Source organism: Centropristis striata, chromosome 6, assembly GCF_030273125.1.
Source record: "Centropristis striata isolate RG_2023a ecotype Rhode Island chromosome 6, C.striata_1.0, whole genome shotgun sequence".
Taxonomy (NCBI): Eukaryota; Metazoa; Chordata; class Actinopteri; order Perciformes; family Serranidae; genus Centropristis; species Centropristis striata.
This window is the reverse complement of record NC_081522.1, coordinates 20,332,288-20,352,836: the sequence shown is the minus strand read 5'-3', so window position 1 is coordinate 20,352,836 and position 20,549 is coordinate 20,332,288. Positions and strand designations below refer to the sequence as shown.

General features: G+C 39.8%; 1 protein-coding gene across 1 annotated transcript in view; it reads right to left on the bottom strand.

The window, feature by feature from the left end:
* The window catches only part of btbd11b (BTB (POZ) domain containing 11b), an 88,812-nt gene that overhangs the window by 23,664 nt on the left and 44,599 nt on the right, over positions 1-20,549 (bottom strand). Inside the window, exons 2-3 of the mRNA XM_059335487.1 lie at positions 10,744-10,914; positions 162-366 (exon numbers count right to left, since the gene is read on the bottom strand). Of these exons, the coding sequence (XP_059191470.1) occupies positions 162-366; positions 10,744-10,914 (376 nt within the window). The remainder of the gene's footprint in view (positions 1-161; positions 367-10,743; positions 10,915-20,549) is intronic.

Sequence of the window (20,549 nt, the reverse complement as noted above, 5' to 3'; positions counted from 1 at the left end):
GGAAATTTGAGTTATTCCGTGGCTATTCCACAGATTTTGAGTTAAGCGAATCCGTGGCTATTTCACGTGAGACCAGGTTCGGATTTACACACATGTGGTGGGTTTAGTGTTGAGGATTTTGGAGGTCCTCTATATATTATATCAGCATGTTTGTTTCTCACCTCTCTGTTAATAAGGTAACCTTCGAGGGCTCAACATTTGGGTTCTCCCACTCCATCTGAGGGCAGTGCATGAAGTAACACAGTGTGTAGATCGCTTCGGGTGCCCAGTGGATCACACTGCTCTTCTGGTGGATCGGCGTCCCATTGTTGTGGTTCTTCATATACAGTGGCTGTAGGTAATGCATGGCTCGAGACACCAAATCACCTAGAAACACACACACACACACACACACAGACACACACACAAATAACACACAGGGAAACACAAAAGAAACACAAGTAATGAGAAAAGACTTCATGTGCAGGCACGAGGGTGAACAGACAAGAATATTTTGAGCACACGGCCTTTAAAAAGACGTCTGGGAATCATCCTCGTTCCTTGCAGCCCCCTTAGAGCTCACTCTGTCAGGGGAAATCCAGAGTTTCCCTGCACCCCAGTCAGGAAAAAGACAGGGTTCATCCCAGTCCTTTCTTTGCTGCTCACTGGGGGAGAGCAGGAGAATAAGCATGCTCAGGACTGCACTGTGTGGAGAATGAATATTTATGGATAAACATTAGCTACTCCAAGCTATTTCCTCTGCATAATTTGTCAGTACTTTAAGGTCATCCAGTTGGGCTTGAGAAATCAAAGCTTGAGAGGACTCTGCTAATAAAAATTTGAATATTCTCTAGGCAGGTTTAAAAGAAAGTAAACAGTTCTTGGAAAAGCGTGTTCAGCCCCCTTTTTTATACTTAAGGGACAAAACAGACTGCCTTTTAGTGCAGCAAACTCCCTTCATCAAAAAGAGAGATGAATTTGAAGCTTCTCTCACAGCCAGATAACATCCACTTCAGGATAACATTAGGACTGTGGCCTTAGTTATTGAATGCTAGTGTATGACCACCCTGTATTATTACTCAAATCCCATTTCACTGACTGCTGTCAGATTTCTGTCGCTTCTCCTTCCTGTCTAGACCCTCTGCTCTATGAGAAAATGTAATGAAATTCTGAAGGGGGGTTGAAAAAAACCCACTCTGTATCATATTGTTGGGTCAATTTGATACTATTCAAGGAGAATGTAATGGAGCATGATGGCTCTAGGTTCCCCACTTTAAATGAACTAAACTGCATGTGTTCCTATGCAATACACAGCAGAAACAAACAGTCATTTTTGTGGACAAAAGGGTTTATTTAGAATCAAAATTGCGCTATTTGGGGGCTGCCAGAATTCCATTAAGCCTCGACAATGTGAGAGTGTGAAAGGACGCCTGAATGAGGGAAGAGCATTCATGCAATAAAACAGTCAATCTCTCAGCTGTCCTTTGGGAACAGTGGAGCCGTGCTGATAGAGAAATGTGCTGGACAACATCCACTGATGCAATGACGAGGAAATATCATGGCAGGAATGATGACCTCTTGTACAAACTTTAAGCTATAAGCTGCACTTTCTCTCTGTCGCTGTGTCTGTTTCTCCTCCTGCGTCTTTCTCTTAATTGTACACCAACGGGAATACAGATAAGCTTGTAACAGTGCCCTCTTAAGCTCGGTAAAGGGAGCTGAGGTGGTCAGCAACAGCCAGTTCTCATGTCTTATTTATGCTGGCCTGTGACATTTCCTATGCTTGCAGAGGAGGCTGGCACGGCCTGAGAAGGGGGGAGATTATTTCCAACACAGAGAGAGTGCAACAGTAGCGAAGTAGCAGCAGTTTAGCACATAAAGTGAGATTACCGTCACTCCTTTAGCAGGTGTACGCAAAAAATAACTGCTGAAAAAGGATTAACTGGCTGTTTTCAGTCACCGTGTACCAGCATGGAGCGGTGAGGATTCTTTGTTTTTTGCCAATAAAGAGAAAGGACGGACAAAAGTACAGCAGTTTAATAAGCTAAAACATCAATAGCCTTTTTCATTATACGACTTAAGCCTTTAATCAATACCTCATCCTGGGTAATTAATTCTTAATGCTAACAAGAGGTGGAGAGGTGGAGGACAAACACAACAGATCCTGCTCCTCGGGTATCTCAGTGATTACCTTTAAGCAATAGGGCAACTATTTATTTGTTTTCAAAGCTTTGAAATCCACTTTAAAAGAAAGAAAATCACACAGATGTGCCAGTCTCCGGTGTATAACTGTATTGCTTTGATTTACGAGGCATTTTACGAGTTGGCACCTTAAAGGTCAATGCAGCACCCACATAACAATAAAACTGCTCATTACTTTAGAGACTGAAGGCTGTTCAATGGTGAGACTATCCAAACTATTTGGAAATATAGAAATTAACTCTCATTTCTGACGGAGCAATTACGCCCAAGCCTTTATAAGTAAATAAATATGCAGTAACCAGCTTTCCTTTGGGTATTGATGAATGGGTGCTGGCTACACTGTGCAGCTGCTGCCATCATCACAGTTTCTGTGTTTCAATTATTTGCTGCTATGCAGCCGTGATTACATTTAATGGTCGCCTGTGGCCATCCTGACTCAACAAGATGCTAAGCTATTCTTCCTACTATCAGTTTTGCCAGAGCTTTTTGCCACTGAAACTACCACAAATAGATAAAAAGCTGGGCCCAAACACTGTCTTCATGGAGCTCTGCTATCTGAATCTAGTGCGGTTGATGAGAAAATACTCACTGAGAAGAGATAACAGTAAAAAAGACAGCAGAGAGGCCACAGTTTAACAAAAACAACTGAACTCTTGCTCTCTTTGAATATAAAACACTGTTGAGGAAATATTGTTTTCATTGTTGTCCCAACTCTCACTAACAGGGTCTTTCCTGTTCATCTGACTTTAAGTGGAGACACTGCAGGTGAAGGGTTAAACATTTACTAATACAAACTTAACCCATTGATTATTAACATAAAGGCGATCATTTTCTGAATTTGAACATTCTGAATTTGTTTGTTTATATATGCAAATCAGGGATTCTCTTATGTAATTAGTGCTAATTTGCATATATTCTCACAGCATAAACCTGAACACTGCAGTATAATACAGTATAGAAAATAATATATTATTCATATCTTTATATCTCTTCAGGACTCCCTTGAAAATGAGATTTTTAATCTCAATGGGACCTTTCCTGGTTAAATAAAGGTTTAATAATATAATAATAATAATATAATAAATCAGAAAATATAGTACACAGCCATGAAAAAAAAAAAAAAAAAATGTAAAACAGCCTTTAAAAAGATATGCATTTACATTACATGTGTGTTGCAAACAGACAAAGTGTAGAAAATTAAACACCTTAATGTGTATTTTGGTTGTTTACTTTCCAGTAGTCTTAAAAAAAGATAAGCAAAAACAGCCAAAGTTTCAAAATGGACCAAAAAACAATTTTTCGGCTGCCGTATCTTGCATTAAAGGCAGACTATGCAGTAATTGTTGCCTGATGTTTATAAACACAACATTCAAACTTGGCCCCACCTCAGATTCTCTCTCCTTATGGAACAAGCTTTATCTGTTTGGCGTTTCGCCTTACTAGTGTTTTTTGGAGCTGTGTCTGCTATTTTCTTAGCTTTATGCAGGGTGACTCCCAGAAACGCCCCAAACACTGCAACATGAAATGAAAAGAGAAATACAGACAAAGGGCAGGCTGTCTGCAGATACAGACACCACTACACACTTCTAGTGGGTCATAAGTGATTCTTAAAAATGAAAATCCTGCAGAGTATATCTTTAACTTTCAGAATGACTTCACTTTATGAGGACTGAGGAATCACACATTACAATCTGCAACAGAAACGAGCACACAGTGTCCCTGCAGTCATCAGAACAGGTTAGTTTGCACAAGACGGCACACAAAGTAACATCACATGACGACTCTCTCTGTTCGAGGTCCCTGGAGTCTTTATTAAAAGATCAATGGTATATATGGCATGGTATGTACTCAGAGGAAATTTATGTTATGTTTTACATGAATACACTTTATCTCACCATGATTCCACATTTCTTTGGTCACGTGAAACTGGTGAATTCAGTGTTTTTTTAACCTAAGTTGATTTAATTTAACTTCAAGGTTTAATGACATAATTCAAGATTTGAGGATATAAATCAACATCACCAAAGCATTCAACTGATCCTTTTCCTAAACGATTCTAGTACTTTCATTAGATCCATTCGAAGGATATGCAGATATATATAGTGGAAAAACATGTTTACGTTCAGTCTGCTGCCACACATCAAAATTATCTTTGAAAGGTATTACTGACAGCTCTGATGGCCATTAGCAGCATCTTTTCCTAGTTCTTGGCTCAAACATTTACACATAGTTCCATTACACTTTACCTGAGAATAAAGCAAAAGATGAAAAGCACGAGGCAAAAGAGAAAGAATGACGAATTATGACCAGTTGTAAAAGCTTTTTTCCCTACTGTGCTGTGGTATCAGTGCTTTGTGTCTAATAATAACGAATAATGATTTTAACCAGCATTAATAACTAATCTTGTATAATAAAGCAGCACCATGGGATGTAAGGCTAGAGATTAATTATTAATACCTGCAAATGTAGTTGCAGGTAATAAAATTTGTGAGCGAGTTAAAAGCCATAATGAATGTGTCTAACATCCTGCAGCAAGTGTCCATTAGTGAAGTGAAGCTGTGAGACCAAACGTACAGATTAAAAATGCAGTTTTTAAAGTTTTACAGGGTAAAAGAGATTTAATTTAATTTTGTTCCTTGCGGTCTAACAGGGCTCAGTAGTTTTTTTCTTGGTTGAGGGAAGCTGTAAATGGAAATACATATAATTGAAGATTGGAGTCTGTTTTTGTTTTCCATACGGAGCCATATTTGTTGGCATCATCTAAACAACGCCCACAGTTTGATGGTTGGTCAGGCTGCCAGATTCACAGTGAATGATTTCCAGATTAAAAAGCTAAGAGTTTTATTCTGACCTCTGAAAGGCTAAATATAACAAATCTGACCTTCAAAGAACTGTCTTTTTCTACCAAACATATCTTACAGATTAAAGATACCATGTGTAATTCCTGGAGACATTCTCCATCCATGCTCTATTTAACCTTGTGCAAAAATCAAAGTATTTACTAAATGGACACTGTTCAACATTGTGTACAGTTAGAGAGACAATAAACCTTACAATGTCCTAAAAAATGTATAGCCCTGCTTGCCTCGCTTCTCCTACATTGGCCTCTGTTTCTCCTCTCTGCAGGACTGTTGGTCTCTATGCACTCCACTTGCTGCAGGGATGAAGTTAGCAGCAATGACACTGTTCAAGACTGTATACAGTCAGAGATGAAATAAAACATTGAAATGTCCTTAAATAATGTATCGCACACTTTCATAACAAAAATTAATATCTACACCCAAACTGACATTCTGTGTTTGATGAATAGAAATAATGTTATTAGAATGCTTTGAACTAAAAATCTGGTCATGTTTTACAAGTCGTGCATATAAAGGATTTGTCTCATATTTTGCTTATTTGCTTTCTTTACCTTTGGATAGACCCAGGCTAGCTGTTCTCTCCTGTGTGGAGTCTATATGATAAGCTAAGCTAACTACCTCCAGGCTGTGGCTTCATATTCTGCTTCATATTTTTATAGAAATCTATTCAATAGTTGTTGAGGTATTTCACATAAAAAATCCAAACTAATTTGAACCTCATTGTTGAGCTAGAGAAAAGATCAGGGGATCACCAAAGTAGTAGGACTCATGGTCTGGGAACAAAAAATGACCATCCAAAATTTGTTTGCAGATCTATTAAGTTATAGGATATCTGACAGAATCATGTTGACATGCTGATGGTGCTAAAACTAAGTTGTTATAATATATATATCCAATGGGTGCTGATATACTTTAAGTCTGAAAATGTTGGACCAATATACGCCATCCATGCCACTAACATGGCTAAAAAGCATTGTAATTGTGGTATGTTACTACAAGTTGTGCATATAAAGGATTAGTCTCACATTTTGCTTATTTGCTTTCTTTAACTTTGGATAGACCCAGGCTAGCTGTTCTCTCCTGTTTGGAGTCTATATGCTAAGCAAAGCTAACTACCTCCAGGCTGTGGCTTCATATTCTGGTTACAGACATGAGGATGATATTGATCTCCATTTCTATCTCTCGGCAAGTAAGAAAATATTTCCTAAAATGTCAAACAGGAAGCAGGTCACTGCTATTTGACCTTGCATTACTTTGTGGTCATGACATTTTCCAGCTGTATAGATTTACATATATATGGAGAAAGCCTATTACGTGTTTACGATGCGCCACCCATCGGCCATCTATAGATCTATAGATCAATAGATTTGGTGAAACTGAATACTGAGCTACACATTCAACGCTGTGTGGAACAAATTTGAAGCAGGATTTTGTCCAGAGTGACTGAGTGACGATGACACACCAAGACTCCTAATAATTGCAGCATTTCCAGAACTGTCATTTCAAATATGCTAATTTGGCATTTTGGCGGAAGAGAAAATGAGAAAATACAAAAAGAGGTAAATCAGTGGCAAACCTCTAAAACTGAGTCTAAATGCCAGTGCAAAAGACTGCCCCTGCACAGGATGCAAGTGTTACTGCGCTGGAGCGAGCGGCACTATTGTACACCATGAAATATATCTTATCTGTATTTCTCTCTAACCTTCCAATTTTATATTCTTTTTCTGTCGCACATCTTGCTCTCTGTCAGATACACTAGGTGACAGGCTGATAGTGCAATCATTGCCAGCTCTTCTGCTTTTCTCAATTATTCATTTTTTTCAGCTTGAGCTGTGTGTGTTTGCAAATCCTATAGTTATTTACAGAATTCCTCTCCAGGGCTGATAATATTACCACTAGACTAAGCTCTGCTATTATCCATCGGCCGCTCTGTTGTCTCAGAACTTGTTTGCACTGTCAACGTAACTGAATGAGTCCTTGCTTGACCTCATCAATACAACATGGACAGCGGATGGGCGATTTGCCTCGGCGCTGCGCATCACTCCTCCCACCTCGCTCCTGAGAAAACATACAGTGAGGGGAATTGGCTCACTGTTTATTCTGATGATAAATGTTTACACTAGATATACAGGAAATATTTTTCCAGCCTTGTCTTGACAGCCCCGATGCCATGACAACAGAAACAGACTCTACGACCCTTTTCCCCATTGTTTGGCTTGAGGATTTTTTTTTTCTCTCAAATTATTGTCATGCACATCGGGAGATAATTTGCGCTTATGTGTCTGAATTTGTTATTCTTCTGTCAGAGGACACTGCAGCACTCATTTGTGCTTTCTGGAATGAGCTGCAGAGTTGCACGCAACCAAGAGACAAAACTGTTCATCTCTTCCAATGAACATCTTGATTCCATGATTATATCAAAAGAGTAAACATGAATCTGTTTTCGCAGTGGTTTTGCAGCCCAGCTTGCCACTGCAGATTTGTTGAGGCTATATGAAAGAAGGTGGAAAGCTTAATGAAGCCCTTGTGCTGAACTTTGTAGAGTTGTGCATTATAACTTTTTGTGAGTGAAGACAAGAGGGTAAAACATAATCACCATTTAATTTCTCAAATGGTGCAGAAGACCTATTATCATGATATAAAACAGACTCCTAAAGCCTGTGTTTATGACTTCGCACTGTATAAATGTATTCAGGAAGCATTCAGATACCCATTATCCTTTGAATAATGAGTACATTGTGAGTGGATAGACATTCAATTAACTTTCGGAGGGCTTGTAAAACTTATAAGCCTAATAAATAACTCTCATTGACAGTGCACTGATTAACATCCATTTAAATAAGCATTCACAGCAGGATTATGATATAGTGATTTACTGACAGAGAGGGACAATATTTGTGGCTGATTAACATCATATTATCAGATCAGCCAATACTGTCATCCTAATCAAATGCGAGGGAGAGCAGAGCTGCACACCTTCAATAAAACCTGCAAACAAAATGTAATAATTAATTATTATTAATTATATTATTAATTATTCCTCCATTAAATACATATCAAAACAAACAGTCTAGCAGCTCTGTGACACTGTACTAGGCTAGATTAAAGATTTAGATTGCTAAATTGATTATTTTTATTTAGATATCTCATTCAACATCACACATACCATAGTATTCCTCCTGTACAAACTGTCCATCTAGTATAAGATGAGATATTTTACTGAATAAGGAGAAACTTTGGCCTGCTGATGGCCCTAAAGGAAAGTTGAGGGGGATAACTTTACAATTTGTCCTCTGGGTACCATGAACTTCTGCACATTTTTTTATAGGAATCTATTCAATAGTTGTTGAGGTATTTCACATAAAAAATCCAAACTAATTTGAACCTCATTGTTGAACTAGAGAAAATATCAGGGGATCACCAAAGTAGTAGGACTCATCAAATCAAATCAAATCAAACTTTATTTATATAGCACTTTTCATACATATAAATGCAACTCAAAGTGCTTGAGACTCATGGTCTGGGAACAAAAAATGACCATCCAAAATTTGTTTGCAGATCTATTAAAGTATAGGATATCTGACAGAATGATGTTGACATGCTGATGGTGCTAAAACTAAGTTGTTATAAATATATCCAATGGCTGCTGATATACTTTAAGTCTGAAAATGTTGGACCAATATACCGATAAAGCAACACTGCCATCCATGCCACTAACATGGCTAAAACGCATTGTAATTGTGGTATGTTACTGCCACATGCTGCTAAAACTTTGGTATCAGATGGTTTAAATACAGCCTCAAAGGATTTTCAGTCCAGGAAAAAAATTCTGGGGGAAACACATGGACTATATTGGAGGGTTTTTTGGCATAATAGTGGTCAAATTAAAAAAACTCTTGAAAATCAGCCCACAATAACAGGTGTCAGCAATTTCAGCTAACAACCACAGCGAGCTTTCAGCCATACTGATCACACCCTTATTCAAAAGTGTGCCCATGTGTGACTTTTGAACATCTCAATTTAAAACTATTAATATGGGACGATAACAGCCTCCTCTCTTCTCTTAAGGCTTTGGACAATACCTGGTAACCAGGCCGCATCGCTCTGTCCTCATTCAGCACACACATGAGAATATACTGTGGAAGACCTTTTCTCAGAAGACATTTTGACTTGTCACAGTTGGACAAGCAAAGATGTGAATAATTAACGATGGCTGAATTCCAATTTGCTGTTTCAGTTTCAGGGTCCTGCTATTGTGCATGCTGTCTTACTGTTACACTGTCATGACTTACTGGGACACTTGAATACATCACAGCCGTTGTTAATGATATTAGCAACACCCATGCTGCAAGTGTCTTCCTGTGAAAAAGCTAATTAGTGAGGACGGTAACTGGTGGTGGGTGATAAGACCGGACTACACTCAGGACTCCAAATTGTCCCAAGGCTGCTGGATAAGTCTGATGTTAGGGAAGTGTATCCACACCAAGTCGAAATGGTTTTCCAAAAAATGTAGAGGCAAATTGATGCCGACCAGGTGACCAGTGAGCATTTACATTTACATTTAGGCCCCGTTTACACTAGGACGCTCGCGGGTAAAAACGACAAAATATTTTATCCGAAGTGCCTTTCGTTTAGACAGTGATGGCGTTTTTGGGGCTTAAAGACGCAAAAATCTGAAACCACCTTCCAAAGTGGAAAAGTTAAATACCCTCCGCCGTAGCGTGTCCGTCTACACTGACAAGACGCAAAACTCTGATCTGATCTGCTCACGTCACATATGTGTTTACGTCACATACATGCTCCAGTACAGGAAAATAAACAAACATGTGGGATTATTTCCATGCGTCGGACCTTCAAGCTGCTATGGCAGCTCTAATAAACTTACAGGAGTCTTTCCACCAAATGTACAGGACATGTACAGATAGTATTAGTGAACAGAGAAGGATCTGGAATTACCTCTAACACATTTTGGATGCAGCAATTCGAGGCGAGGCGAGCCAGACGGCTGTGAACGAGACCTGGGAGATCTAGTGATGGTGGATAACTTTGTGGAAGGAGTAGCTGATGAAAATGTGTGGCGTGAAAACTTCTGCATGCCCAAAGATGCTCTTATCGCTTTAAGTGATGCTGCCTGGCTGCATACAATCCAATTCCACACACTTTTTGTCACCGTATGCACGCAGATTTCCTCCCGAAAACGCTCGTCTAAACGAGGAATAAAAAGTGAAGACGCGACGCCACTTTTGCGTCTTCTGTTCAGACCGTCCTCGTGTAAACGTAGCCTTAGTCATTAAGTACAGCAATAAGTGCTAGTGGCAATTCGTTAAGAAGGTAGAATTGTCATGTGGTGCAAGGAGAGAAGATGCTCTCTGAAGGTCTTCAGGAGGTTTTTAAAGGTAGAGAGGGACGCCCCTGCTCTGGCAGGAACTGATAGTTGTTCCACCAACAGGGAACAAGAAAAGCAGAGTTTGGATTGCCTTTGACAAACAGGTGGCAGAGCCAGGCGCCGTTCATTGGAAGAGCGCACACTTGAGCCACACTTGAGTAGTTAGTCGGTTAATTATATTGCTCAAGGGAACATTGATTACAAAGCGTATTGAGGGAGGGGTCAACAATAGTCCTTCCCCTCTCCACCTAGACTTTTCCCATCACACCCATCGACACAAACACACACACACACACACACACACACACGACTCACTGAGTTCAGAGATGCTGCCCACTCTTGTAGCCAGTAGACACTGTTCAATGGAGCGCAGCTCAGACTGACTGTAGGCGTTTCCCTCTCCACTCTTCCCCGCTCGCTGCTGCTGCTGCTGCTGCAGCTGCTGGTCCCTGTGAAGATTCAGACCCTCAGGAAGGCTGAGCACACCTGAGAAAGAGGAAGAGAGGGGCGTAACATTAATATCACGGTAGACTATAGTATGAAAAGTTACACATTTGATTGAGTAACATTGACGGGTAAGGAAGGAGGCCCCGAGGAAGAGCCAGAACAGGCTGGCCAGATCATGTATCACGCCCGCTTCAGGGTCCTCCAGGAAAAGTTGGGAAACGTTGCTGTGGAGAGGAACATCTGGAATACCTTGCTCTGCTGCCATGGATAAGCGAATGAAAATAGACAAATTTGGATGAATGGACAGATGGACATTGACTAAAACCTGTACTTTGTGTATGCAATTAGGTCATTTTTTTACAGGACAAAAGGGGAACAATTAAAAGTTTTCCCTCTTTATATCTCATTATTTCTTTATTTTTATATACACAAGTTGGACTAATTTTGTTTTCAGACACAATCCTCTGTTAATTGTGGTTTAATTTTCATTGTGATATGTTTGGAAGAGATTGATTAATAACGTTTTGAGATATACACTTTATCTGTCGAGAATTAATCACATTGTCACAATTATTTCATGGAAAAAGGTAAAAAATATTTCATCCCAACTTCATGGGTGACCGTGTATGAAGAGTAAGACAACAATGGAGGCCATACGATGTAGTAATTATGCTTCCTAGTTGCACCTGTCAGGCATTTTTCCCAAAGGTAGTAATGTGTAATCTTCCAAATGCATTTCATTAGTCACACCTCTGTGTGTTAGTTAGCCTTTCTCACTCTGAGGGTGACGAGGCAGTCTGCTCTCCATTTCGCTTTGCTGACAGTTTCTTATTCCTCTGCTGCGTCGTGCTGCACCCTTCTTATCGTTCACAGGGTGTAAACTTATGAAATGGCTGAAAGCAGCGACTCTCTGCTTAGCCCTTTATTCACTGTGGGAAAAGTAGCTTTGGCTTATAAGTCTCCATTCTCATAATATGCTGCTAATTTAATGCAGATGCAGCCTGCAGCTACAGTGACATTTTTCATTCATTTTTTGGGGAGAAAACAGTCACTTTTAGGGCAATTAATTTCACTTTTCCTCATTGAGATAGAAGTTAAACCATTCAAGGGACTGTGTGAAAATGAGTTGTGAAGTTAGATGAAATGCTTCACATAAAGTGACAGTGATAGATGAAAATTTTAGAAGGATGCATCAATTTATTATGTTTGCTATAATTTTGCGTATTTGAGTAATGGTGGCCTTGAATTTTATAGTTCAGCGTAATTAAATACTGCTAATATCAACGTCTTGCATTTCCCATTGTCGCACTGTTCCTATTACATCTACCGGCAACAAATTGCTTTATGTGTGACTTGATCTGAAAAATGAAGAGGATAATCAAACCTTAAATCCATGTTTTAAAAAATGCTAGAAAAACGGTTTTGCTTGCAATGTGTTTCTATCAACATGTCTCTGTGTGATTGGGGCTTAATGCCAGTCTTTTCTCAAATACAGTAGTACTCCCAGAGACTTGTACACAGACATTTGAAAAATATTTTTTTTTTTAAATGTATATATTTTTCGCCCCCTCCCTACCAGAATAATTTAGGCTCAGTCCCTAAAGATGAAAATGTGGTCGGTTAGTTACTAAATCCACAGTTCTTTAAATGTGTTTAATTATCCTCTACTTTTGTACTTTATATTCACCATGTGCCACATGACCAATAAAAACCGTGTGGCAAAAACATCTGGAAACAGATTTCTGGGTAATAAGTCAGAGTTATTTAGCGTATAAACCTACAGAACAGCTGCTTACAGAGCAGCAGCAGCCGTGGCACCATCTCATTTATATCAGGTCAAACCAGAGAGCTGCTGACAACCTGCACGACTCTGGAACAAAAAGCATGAGACAACACCACCTGCATTAGTGTCCACTGTCCTACACAGCTACAGTGCTCAGCCAACGCTCCAAACAATCTAAAAAGATAAATTATGAAGAAAAGGAACTTTCTCTCTGGTTCTGCAGGAACCTGTGGGGATTACACTGAAACACCTCCTTTATTGCTTTTATTGCTCAGAATGTGCCCTCTTTGGCAGAGCAGTTGTGCAAACTCCAGGAAATCCATCTTAAACCATTTAAAGCAGCAGGAGGGCCACCCTGGCACCTTCCTCACTCCCACTTTCTTCTCAAACAATTATATACCAAAGTAAATAGCCCGCTTTGAGCGTGACCACAGGATTCATGACCCGCCTCTTTTGATGTGCAACTAGAGCCCCCCAGGTGTGTTTCAGCTGAACATTGCACTGCAGACGCCATCATTTCCAAGAGGATGAAAACAGACTTTTTGACTTTCACCCTGACCCGATCATTTTATTCATTTACAGTAATTGTTTATTTTTCTTGATTTGGTCGTGTGTTGGAGGTTGCTCCAGCCACAGCAGCAAACACAAATGGCTGCCAGCAAGTTTTGCAGGGCTGCATGAGTCAACCCAGCACCAAATGCACGCTCTGAGAAACATGAATAAAAACACCTTACTGTTACACTTGAGCTTTAACTGCCCAGCTCCTTAACCTTGATTCAGGGGAATTACAGGACCAGCTAACAGTGAAGTGCTGAATACTCTCAGGATGGACTGAGGCAAGGTGACTCACTGACTCTCTGCATCCTAATGCAAGGCACTGTCTACCCTGGGGGAGGAACTGATGGAGCTCTTACATGCTGCCGACTGTAGCTGCTCTCTCCATGAGTGTGCTTGCATGATGATTGTCACCATCTTCCTTGTGATTGTCGCTGCACCAGAAATATCCCGGGAAATGTTCTCTGGCTTCAAAGTACAGTATTACTGCACAGGATGTTTACTGGCCTCAATCATAATGATGTAACATTTGGTTATTGTTTCAGAATGTATGTATAGTAGGAAGAGATTATATAAGGTACCTGCTGCTATTTAAGTGGACCAGTCCTGCCATATGGCAGTTATTCAGAGGAGAGGAGAGGAGAGGAGAGGAGAGGAGAGGAGAGGAGAGGAGAGGAGAGGAGAGGAGAGGAGAGGAGGCTGTATGATGCTCCATGGAGAAGAAGTAATGGGTGCAAGGGCTCCCATTAAGATGTCACTGAATGCACCATACCCCACACTAACTACGAGAAAAAATCTACATAAAACAAACTAGCCAAATGCAGAAAGGACAAACTTCCTCCCAAGAGCCTTCCGACTTTGTTTTTTTTATCGTTTTTAAACTTTCAAATCTTTCAATGTACTATGGCTGGAAATTTAAAGAAAAGGCTTTGGGAATGTTAATAAGTGTATTTCCCAAAATTGGAAATATTCCTTTAATGCTTTAATGATTTGTTGAAGTGAGTGGAAAATTGTTTTGACTTTGTCCTTTTAGCTTCATCTGAAGATGCCTCCATAAAGGCATTATGTTTTTGCATTGTCTGTCCTTGTTCTTGTGAACGCAATATGTCAGGGTTCACCTGAAAGGATTTCTTCAAATTTGGCACAAATCCAATCCAATCCAATCCCCTTTATTTATATAGCACAATTTTAGCAAACACAAGGTTTCCAAAGTGCTGCACAAACAATAAATACATAACACAATACAAAGAGATGTAGTAAACAATAGATCAGTAAGATACAATACGATAAAATAAATTAAAAATGGGATAAAAATAAATAAAATAAAATGTACTGCCCGCACAAAATAAAATATGCATGAATACAATAAAAACAAAAAATCATAAAATCATAAAATCAACATCAAATCAACACTCTACGTGGTGCTAAAAGCCAACGAGAAGAGGTGGGTTTTAACAAGAGATTTAAAATGAGACAGTGAGGAGGCCTGTCTGATGTGCAGCAGCAATTCATTCCAAAGTTTTGGAGCTGCGATGGCAAAAGCTCGTTCCCCTCTGAGCTTCAGCCTAGCTCTTGGCACTCTCAGGAGAAGCTGGTCAGCTGACCTGAGAGAGCGGGTAGGAGAGTAGGGGTGCAGCAGCTCAGAGAGGTAAGGAGGAGCAAGACCATTTAAAGCTTTAAAAGCAAATAAAATAATTTAAAAATGAATCCTAAAATGAACGGGCAGCCAGTGCAGTGAAGCTAAAACAGGTGAAATGTGCTCATACTTTCTTGTGCCAGTTAAAAGACGTGCAGCAGCATGTCCACATGCTCTCAAGGATGAACTGTTGAGGTCAAAGGTCTAGGATACTGTGACCTCACAAAATACATTTTTGGCCTTAACTCAAGAATTGATTCTGTAATTATATAAACAATTTCACACAAATGTCTAAAAGGATAAAACTGTGACATCATAAAGTTTTGCAACACAGCACTTTCCTGGCCATTATTCAACACCATAACTCAGGAACAGAAGGGAATGAATTCAGGTCAGATCCCTGATGGGGGACACTAATCTTGGATGCCCAACTTGAAACTGTGGCGGTTGTACAGATCTTCTGAGCTGCTGGGTTGAAGATGTCTGTGAAGCATCCAATTTCTTAGCATTTATAGCTTTTTTTTTGCAGCAACACCCATAGTTGAAGCATTGTCTAATGTCATGGCTATGATATGAATCTGAACAGACATGGATGTAAACTGAAACTCGGCTGGTTAGTGGAGGCATATAACCATGAGGTGGAAATTCTCAATTTATTACCAAAATCATGTTATGAGTTGTGATTTTCCGTGTGCTTACATTCTTAATTGACACAAATGCTGTATATACTGTCAGATGGTAGACTACTGTAGTTAAGATCCACTCTGACTTGTGTCAGGGTTGACTAGAGCAGTGGGACAGGAACTGAACGCTGACCTCGATGTGGCTCCTACCCTGCACTTAAATCTATTTTGGAGGGACTCTCGGAGAAGTGCACTTCCCTAAACACACTGCAGCTCTGCAGGAATTCTGGCTAGAGGTTTCACAGACAGATAAGACACAGCAGAGACAGCAGAGTCAAGCTTTGATCTGGCAAATCATGAATGTACTATACAAACAGGTACACTAAAGCAGTGCTTGGATGAAAGAGACGTAACTGCTGACTAAACTAATTGAAAAGTGAAGACAAATATAGACAGCAGGCTGCAAACGAAGCCAGAAAGGATAAAACAAAGGCTGTTTCTACTGCACCATTATGGCTCTAAAGGGTTAATCATGTTGTTACTGTACATGGATCACAGTAGTGCTGCCCCACTCTGGGCTCAGGCTCAGTTCTGCCAGGCCAGATGGCTACCATATGTATACCGAGCGAGTGATCATAGCGAGATGGAAAGCGGGAAACCGAGTAGTGACGTGTGTTGAGATGTGTTAGAATGCCTCTCCTTCTATACATGACTGCTTTATTCATTCTGAATAATCTTAACCGTGTGTGCCGTTTTAGAAATAGAGGTGTGAATATGAAGCTGTATTTTTTTCTGCAGAAGTGTTGGTACAGTATGCCTATAAATCTCAAGAGGTATGCCCTCAGTTTGGGCTCTCAGGTGACCACAGTATGGTCTGAGCTAGCCACAAGTCTTTAATGGGTTAGCACTGTGAGGACTGTACAACCACGAGGCATGTTAAAAAAATACATGTACACATGCAATTGCCTGTTTAAATTAGGAAACTGAAAGGAGAAGGTATGTGAACGCTGCATGAACCACACACACACACACACACACACACACACACACACACACTTATATATAGTCAGGTTAATACTGAGCCATGTTGAATATAACACCAAACTGTGTGCGTACAAAAGCAGACACACACAGATAATTATTAGTAATTAAAAAGTCTTAATCCCAGGCACTTTATGTCTAGTTGAAGTGGGGTGTGCTCTGCTGGGAGAACAATGTGTTCAGCTAAATCCAAACTGAATATTTCCTCTTGCTGGGCAACCACATTCAGAGTACAGTCTGTTGAAGATCCTCTTGCTGTCCGTGATACAGAGGACAGAAAAAGCTCCCGAGCTTGCATCATGTGTCGCTCCGAAAGAAAAACACAAGCCTCCTGATGTGTTCTTACACAAGTATGAGTAATACGCCAAAGGAAATGCATTCAGATGGAAGGTTTGGGTTTATTTTTGTGTTCAGTGAGCCCACTGTAAGCACAAGAACCCTCTTCTGCTTTTGTTTTAAATAATGCAAAAAGGAATGCGATACTGTATATGTCCTGGGTTGACGCCTCTCCTCCAGGCAGAGGTCAGAGGTCGGGTCTTTGAGCTGATAAGAGTCATCGACTCACATCTTGTTCAAGGACACTTCACTGAGGCTTCTCACTTGCTGACAAAGGATGCTTAAACAATCCAGTTAATCATTTTGTCACTGCGCTGCCCTCCGCCGTGTGGCTGTTTCACTTGTTATGTGTAATGGTGCGTACGATCTCGCATTAGATTGACTTTCCTTGATTGAAGTCACGACTCATCGATGACACTCGTTGATGCAGGTGTTCATTAGACAACAATCAAAAAGCAAAGAGACAAATGTGGTCACAGTCTGATTGAGTTCATTCTGTATTTCATGTGAAACCTCTGACGTTAATCAGAGATCTGTTCACTTCCACTTAAGTATAACCTGTAAAGGGCTATCTATTTAATTTGTAAAATTGATTCTTAAAGCTGCATTAATCAATATTTCTCTATTAACTGGATGCTACTTGTCTATAGTGAACACAGTGGAGCAGTTAGCAGTTACAGAGATTTCCCTCAGGGGTTGATGGAGACCAAAACAGACTGTAAAACAGAGTAAATATTGGACTTAAATTCGCCAGGTGGCCAGAAATGCGACTACAGATGAATGTTGATAAATTCATGATTCTAGGTTTTTACGGCTGGTTCTGCTGACCCCAGGAGGGGTAAGGGTTAAAATCTGATTTGAAACCTATGGGCGGCATCACAGAAACTTTCTCCAATTTTTATACAGTCTATGGATGCCACTTAACGATTACAAAGAGGGTGCAACAAGGTTATACACTTATCAGACATCAAATGGTGGAAAACTGTGGAAGTATGGAATTTATCTTTGTTTCATATTCCTTGAGGGACGTTTTAATCTCCTCATTGGTCCACATATGTTGGATGCAATTTTCAATTTCTTCAGTGGAGCCAACGTTTCATTGGATGTTTAAGACACATGCTTCATGTGCACTCTTTTTTAGAAAATACAACGACTTTTTCCACCTCAGCAAGGCAGAAAATATTTTTTTGGCAATAGCTCAATAGACTCTCAATCTGGGAGCCAAAGCAGGTTCCACTTCTCAATTTTCGATTATTGAAGGTGCTGATGCAGAACTTGTAAGAAAGAATCAATTAGCTAATTCTTAAAGAAAGATAATAGAGGGATGAGTAGTAAAGACATGACAGGTCAGCTGAGTTGACACTGTGGCCACTGAATCATTGCACGCAGCTTGGAAATAGCAACACACAGAGCTAAGAGCTAAAAAAAGAAGACAGATGTGAATAAGCAGAGCGAGTAACACACGCAAGTACATACTATACAAGTCATCAACACACAATAGGCCATTCACTCAAACACACACACAGAGGGAAGACTTGTGACGGGTGACCGACGCACAACAAGGGCACGACTAGAATTACACAGTCTGCTCCAATCAGAGGGAAACCAGCCTTCCTGCAGGCTGTGTGTTATTCCATCCCGAGGTAGCAACTCTTTCGCTATTATTTCTGTCTTTTCATCTCATTTCTTCTGTCAAGGGTAATAAGTCTGTGTGTAATATCCATGAGTCGAACGCTTCCCGCAGGATGCTTTCCAGACAATACTGGCAATCAGCAGCAGCAGGGAAAAATCTGAAGTCACTGAGCCGTAATCTCTCTGCTCACCCTGCACTACCTCTCTATGAGCTTTTGGGAGAGTCTTAAAAAGCAGCGCTACGGTATTTTCTTCCTTACAATTATCTCATATACTCTGATATGGGGAGGGAGAGAAAAAAAGAGTCGCATTACAGTGAAATCATGGGCGTAGTCGCTGTGAATTATAATGAAAAATATGAAAAGTCCTCAACTTTTAGACAAATAGATGCAGAAATCCTGCTAAATGCAACGATGTTCTGAAGTAATTGCTCATTTAGCACTGAGGGTACTGGAGTAATTAAAGGGTATGACTAATATCATAAAATGAGATTTGCTGCAAGGAGATATTTTTCTCGGGGTCATTTTAATAGACTGACATCACATCGATCTGAGTTGTAAACACTTGGAGCTTTTAAGTGAAGGTGAATATGAGGCAAAGTGCAAACTAGATAAGAGACTTTGAGGCAGGAAAGTTACAGTATTTATGTGTGTGTGAGATGAAGATATTGCCATGAGTGCAGCATGTATCAAAAAAGAAACAAACCGCAACTCTCATTCACTATTAATGGTGTTTACCAGCATTTTTACAGTAGCTCTATTTTTAAATGAACATGTCCACACTGCACATTTCTCTAACTGTAACGAGACTCTGCAGGGCCTTATCTTGAGAGTAAAACCTACTGTAGCAGCTACATTCCTAACTTTTCCTCTTCACATTGATACTTGACTAAATGACCACGTTTAAAAGCAAAAGATTCACAGTAAAATAAGCAGTGGGCAAGACATTTGCAATGAGGCGAAGAGGGGAAGATTCAAAGTTTTCTGGGAAAAACATTACACAAGGGATGTAAGGAGGAAGTTAGGTGATTTAATATAAAGAGCCACAAAGTCCACGCAGGAAGAGTTAAGGGAGAATGGATGGTCACAGGACTTTGACCCAGTAACCAAATGTGGAAGCAATTGAGTGATTTTAACTTGCATATAGCGAAGTTAACAAGTAAGTAAAGCCAACATAGCAAATGTACTACACTGCAAAAAAAGAAAAGTTGAGTGAACTCAAAATTTCAAGGCAACAAACTTCGATAAAATTTTAAGTTGGACAATTAAACTAAATATTTTAAGTTTTGTTTTTGAGTTTGCTCAACTCTGAATTTCTGTAAAGCCGCTATGAATGTCAGCTAATGTTGTGACTACAATTTTGAGTTAGCATTGATACGCTAATGGCTACTCTTGTAGCTGTCACAAGCAGCGCCGCTAGCATCAGTTAGCTGCTAGCTTTCGCTAATGACCAAATTTCATAACAAAGAAATAAGAGTTAGCAGAACTATTGTCCCTTGTTTTGAACCCCAACTTAAATATATAAGCAACAACAACTCACCAACTTGTTTTTGAGCAGACAACTGGCTTCCTTTGTTGTGCTAACTTACATTATTGCCCTAAATGTCAATAATTTATATTTCCAAGTTTTACCAACTTAAATCACTGTTTTAGGCCAAAAAATACAAGTTGGCTTTTTTTGCAGTGTACTTTGATACAAAACAATGATTTTTTTCTTAATCTAACCAAGTAGTTTTGTTGCCTAACCAAAGCGTGAACTTTTCACGACATTAACCAACTGTGACAGTTACACTGAGAGATGAGGATGTGTTTATTTCTTGTCAACAGTAGGCGTGCTTATTTAGGGAATACTCCTGGGGTATATTATTAAATGGTAGGAACAAATGAGTTATGTGATCGTTGGAAGACTTGTTGCACTGGTAGTCTGACTCATTAGATGTAGACAGTTGGGAATGCCTGCCATTTGTCGACTATTTCAGATGGCATTCTCCTCCCATCTGCTATTTCTGCTAGATACTTTGCAGGAGCATCATTGCTGCATCCTGGGCCAAGTGCTATGATGATTGTGA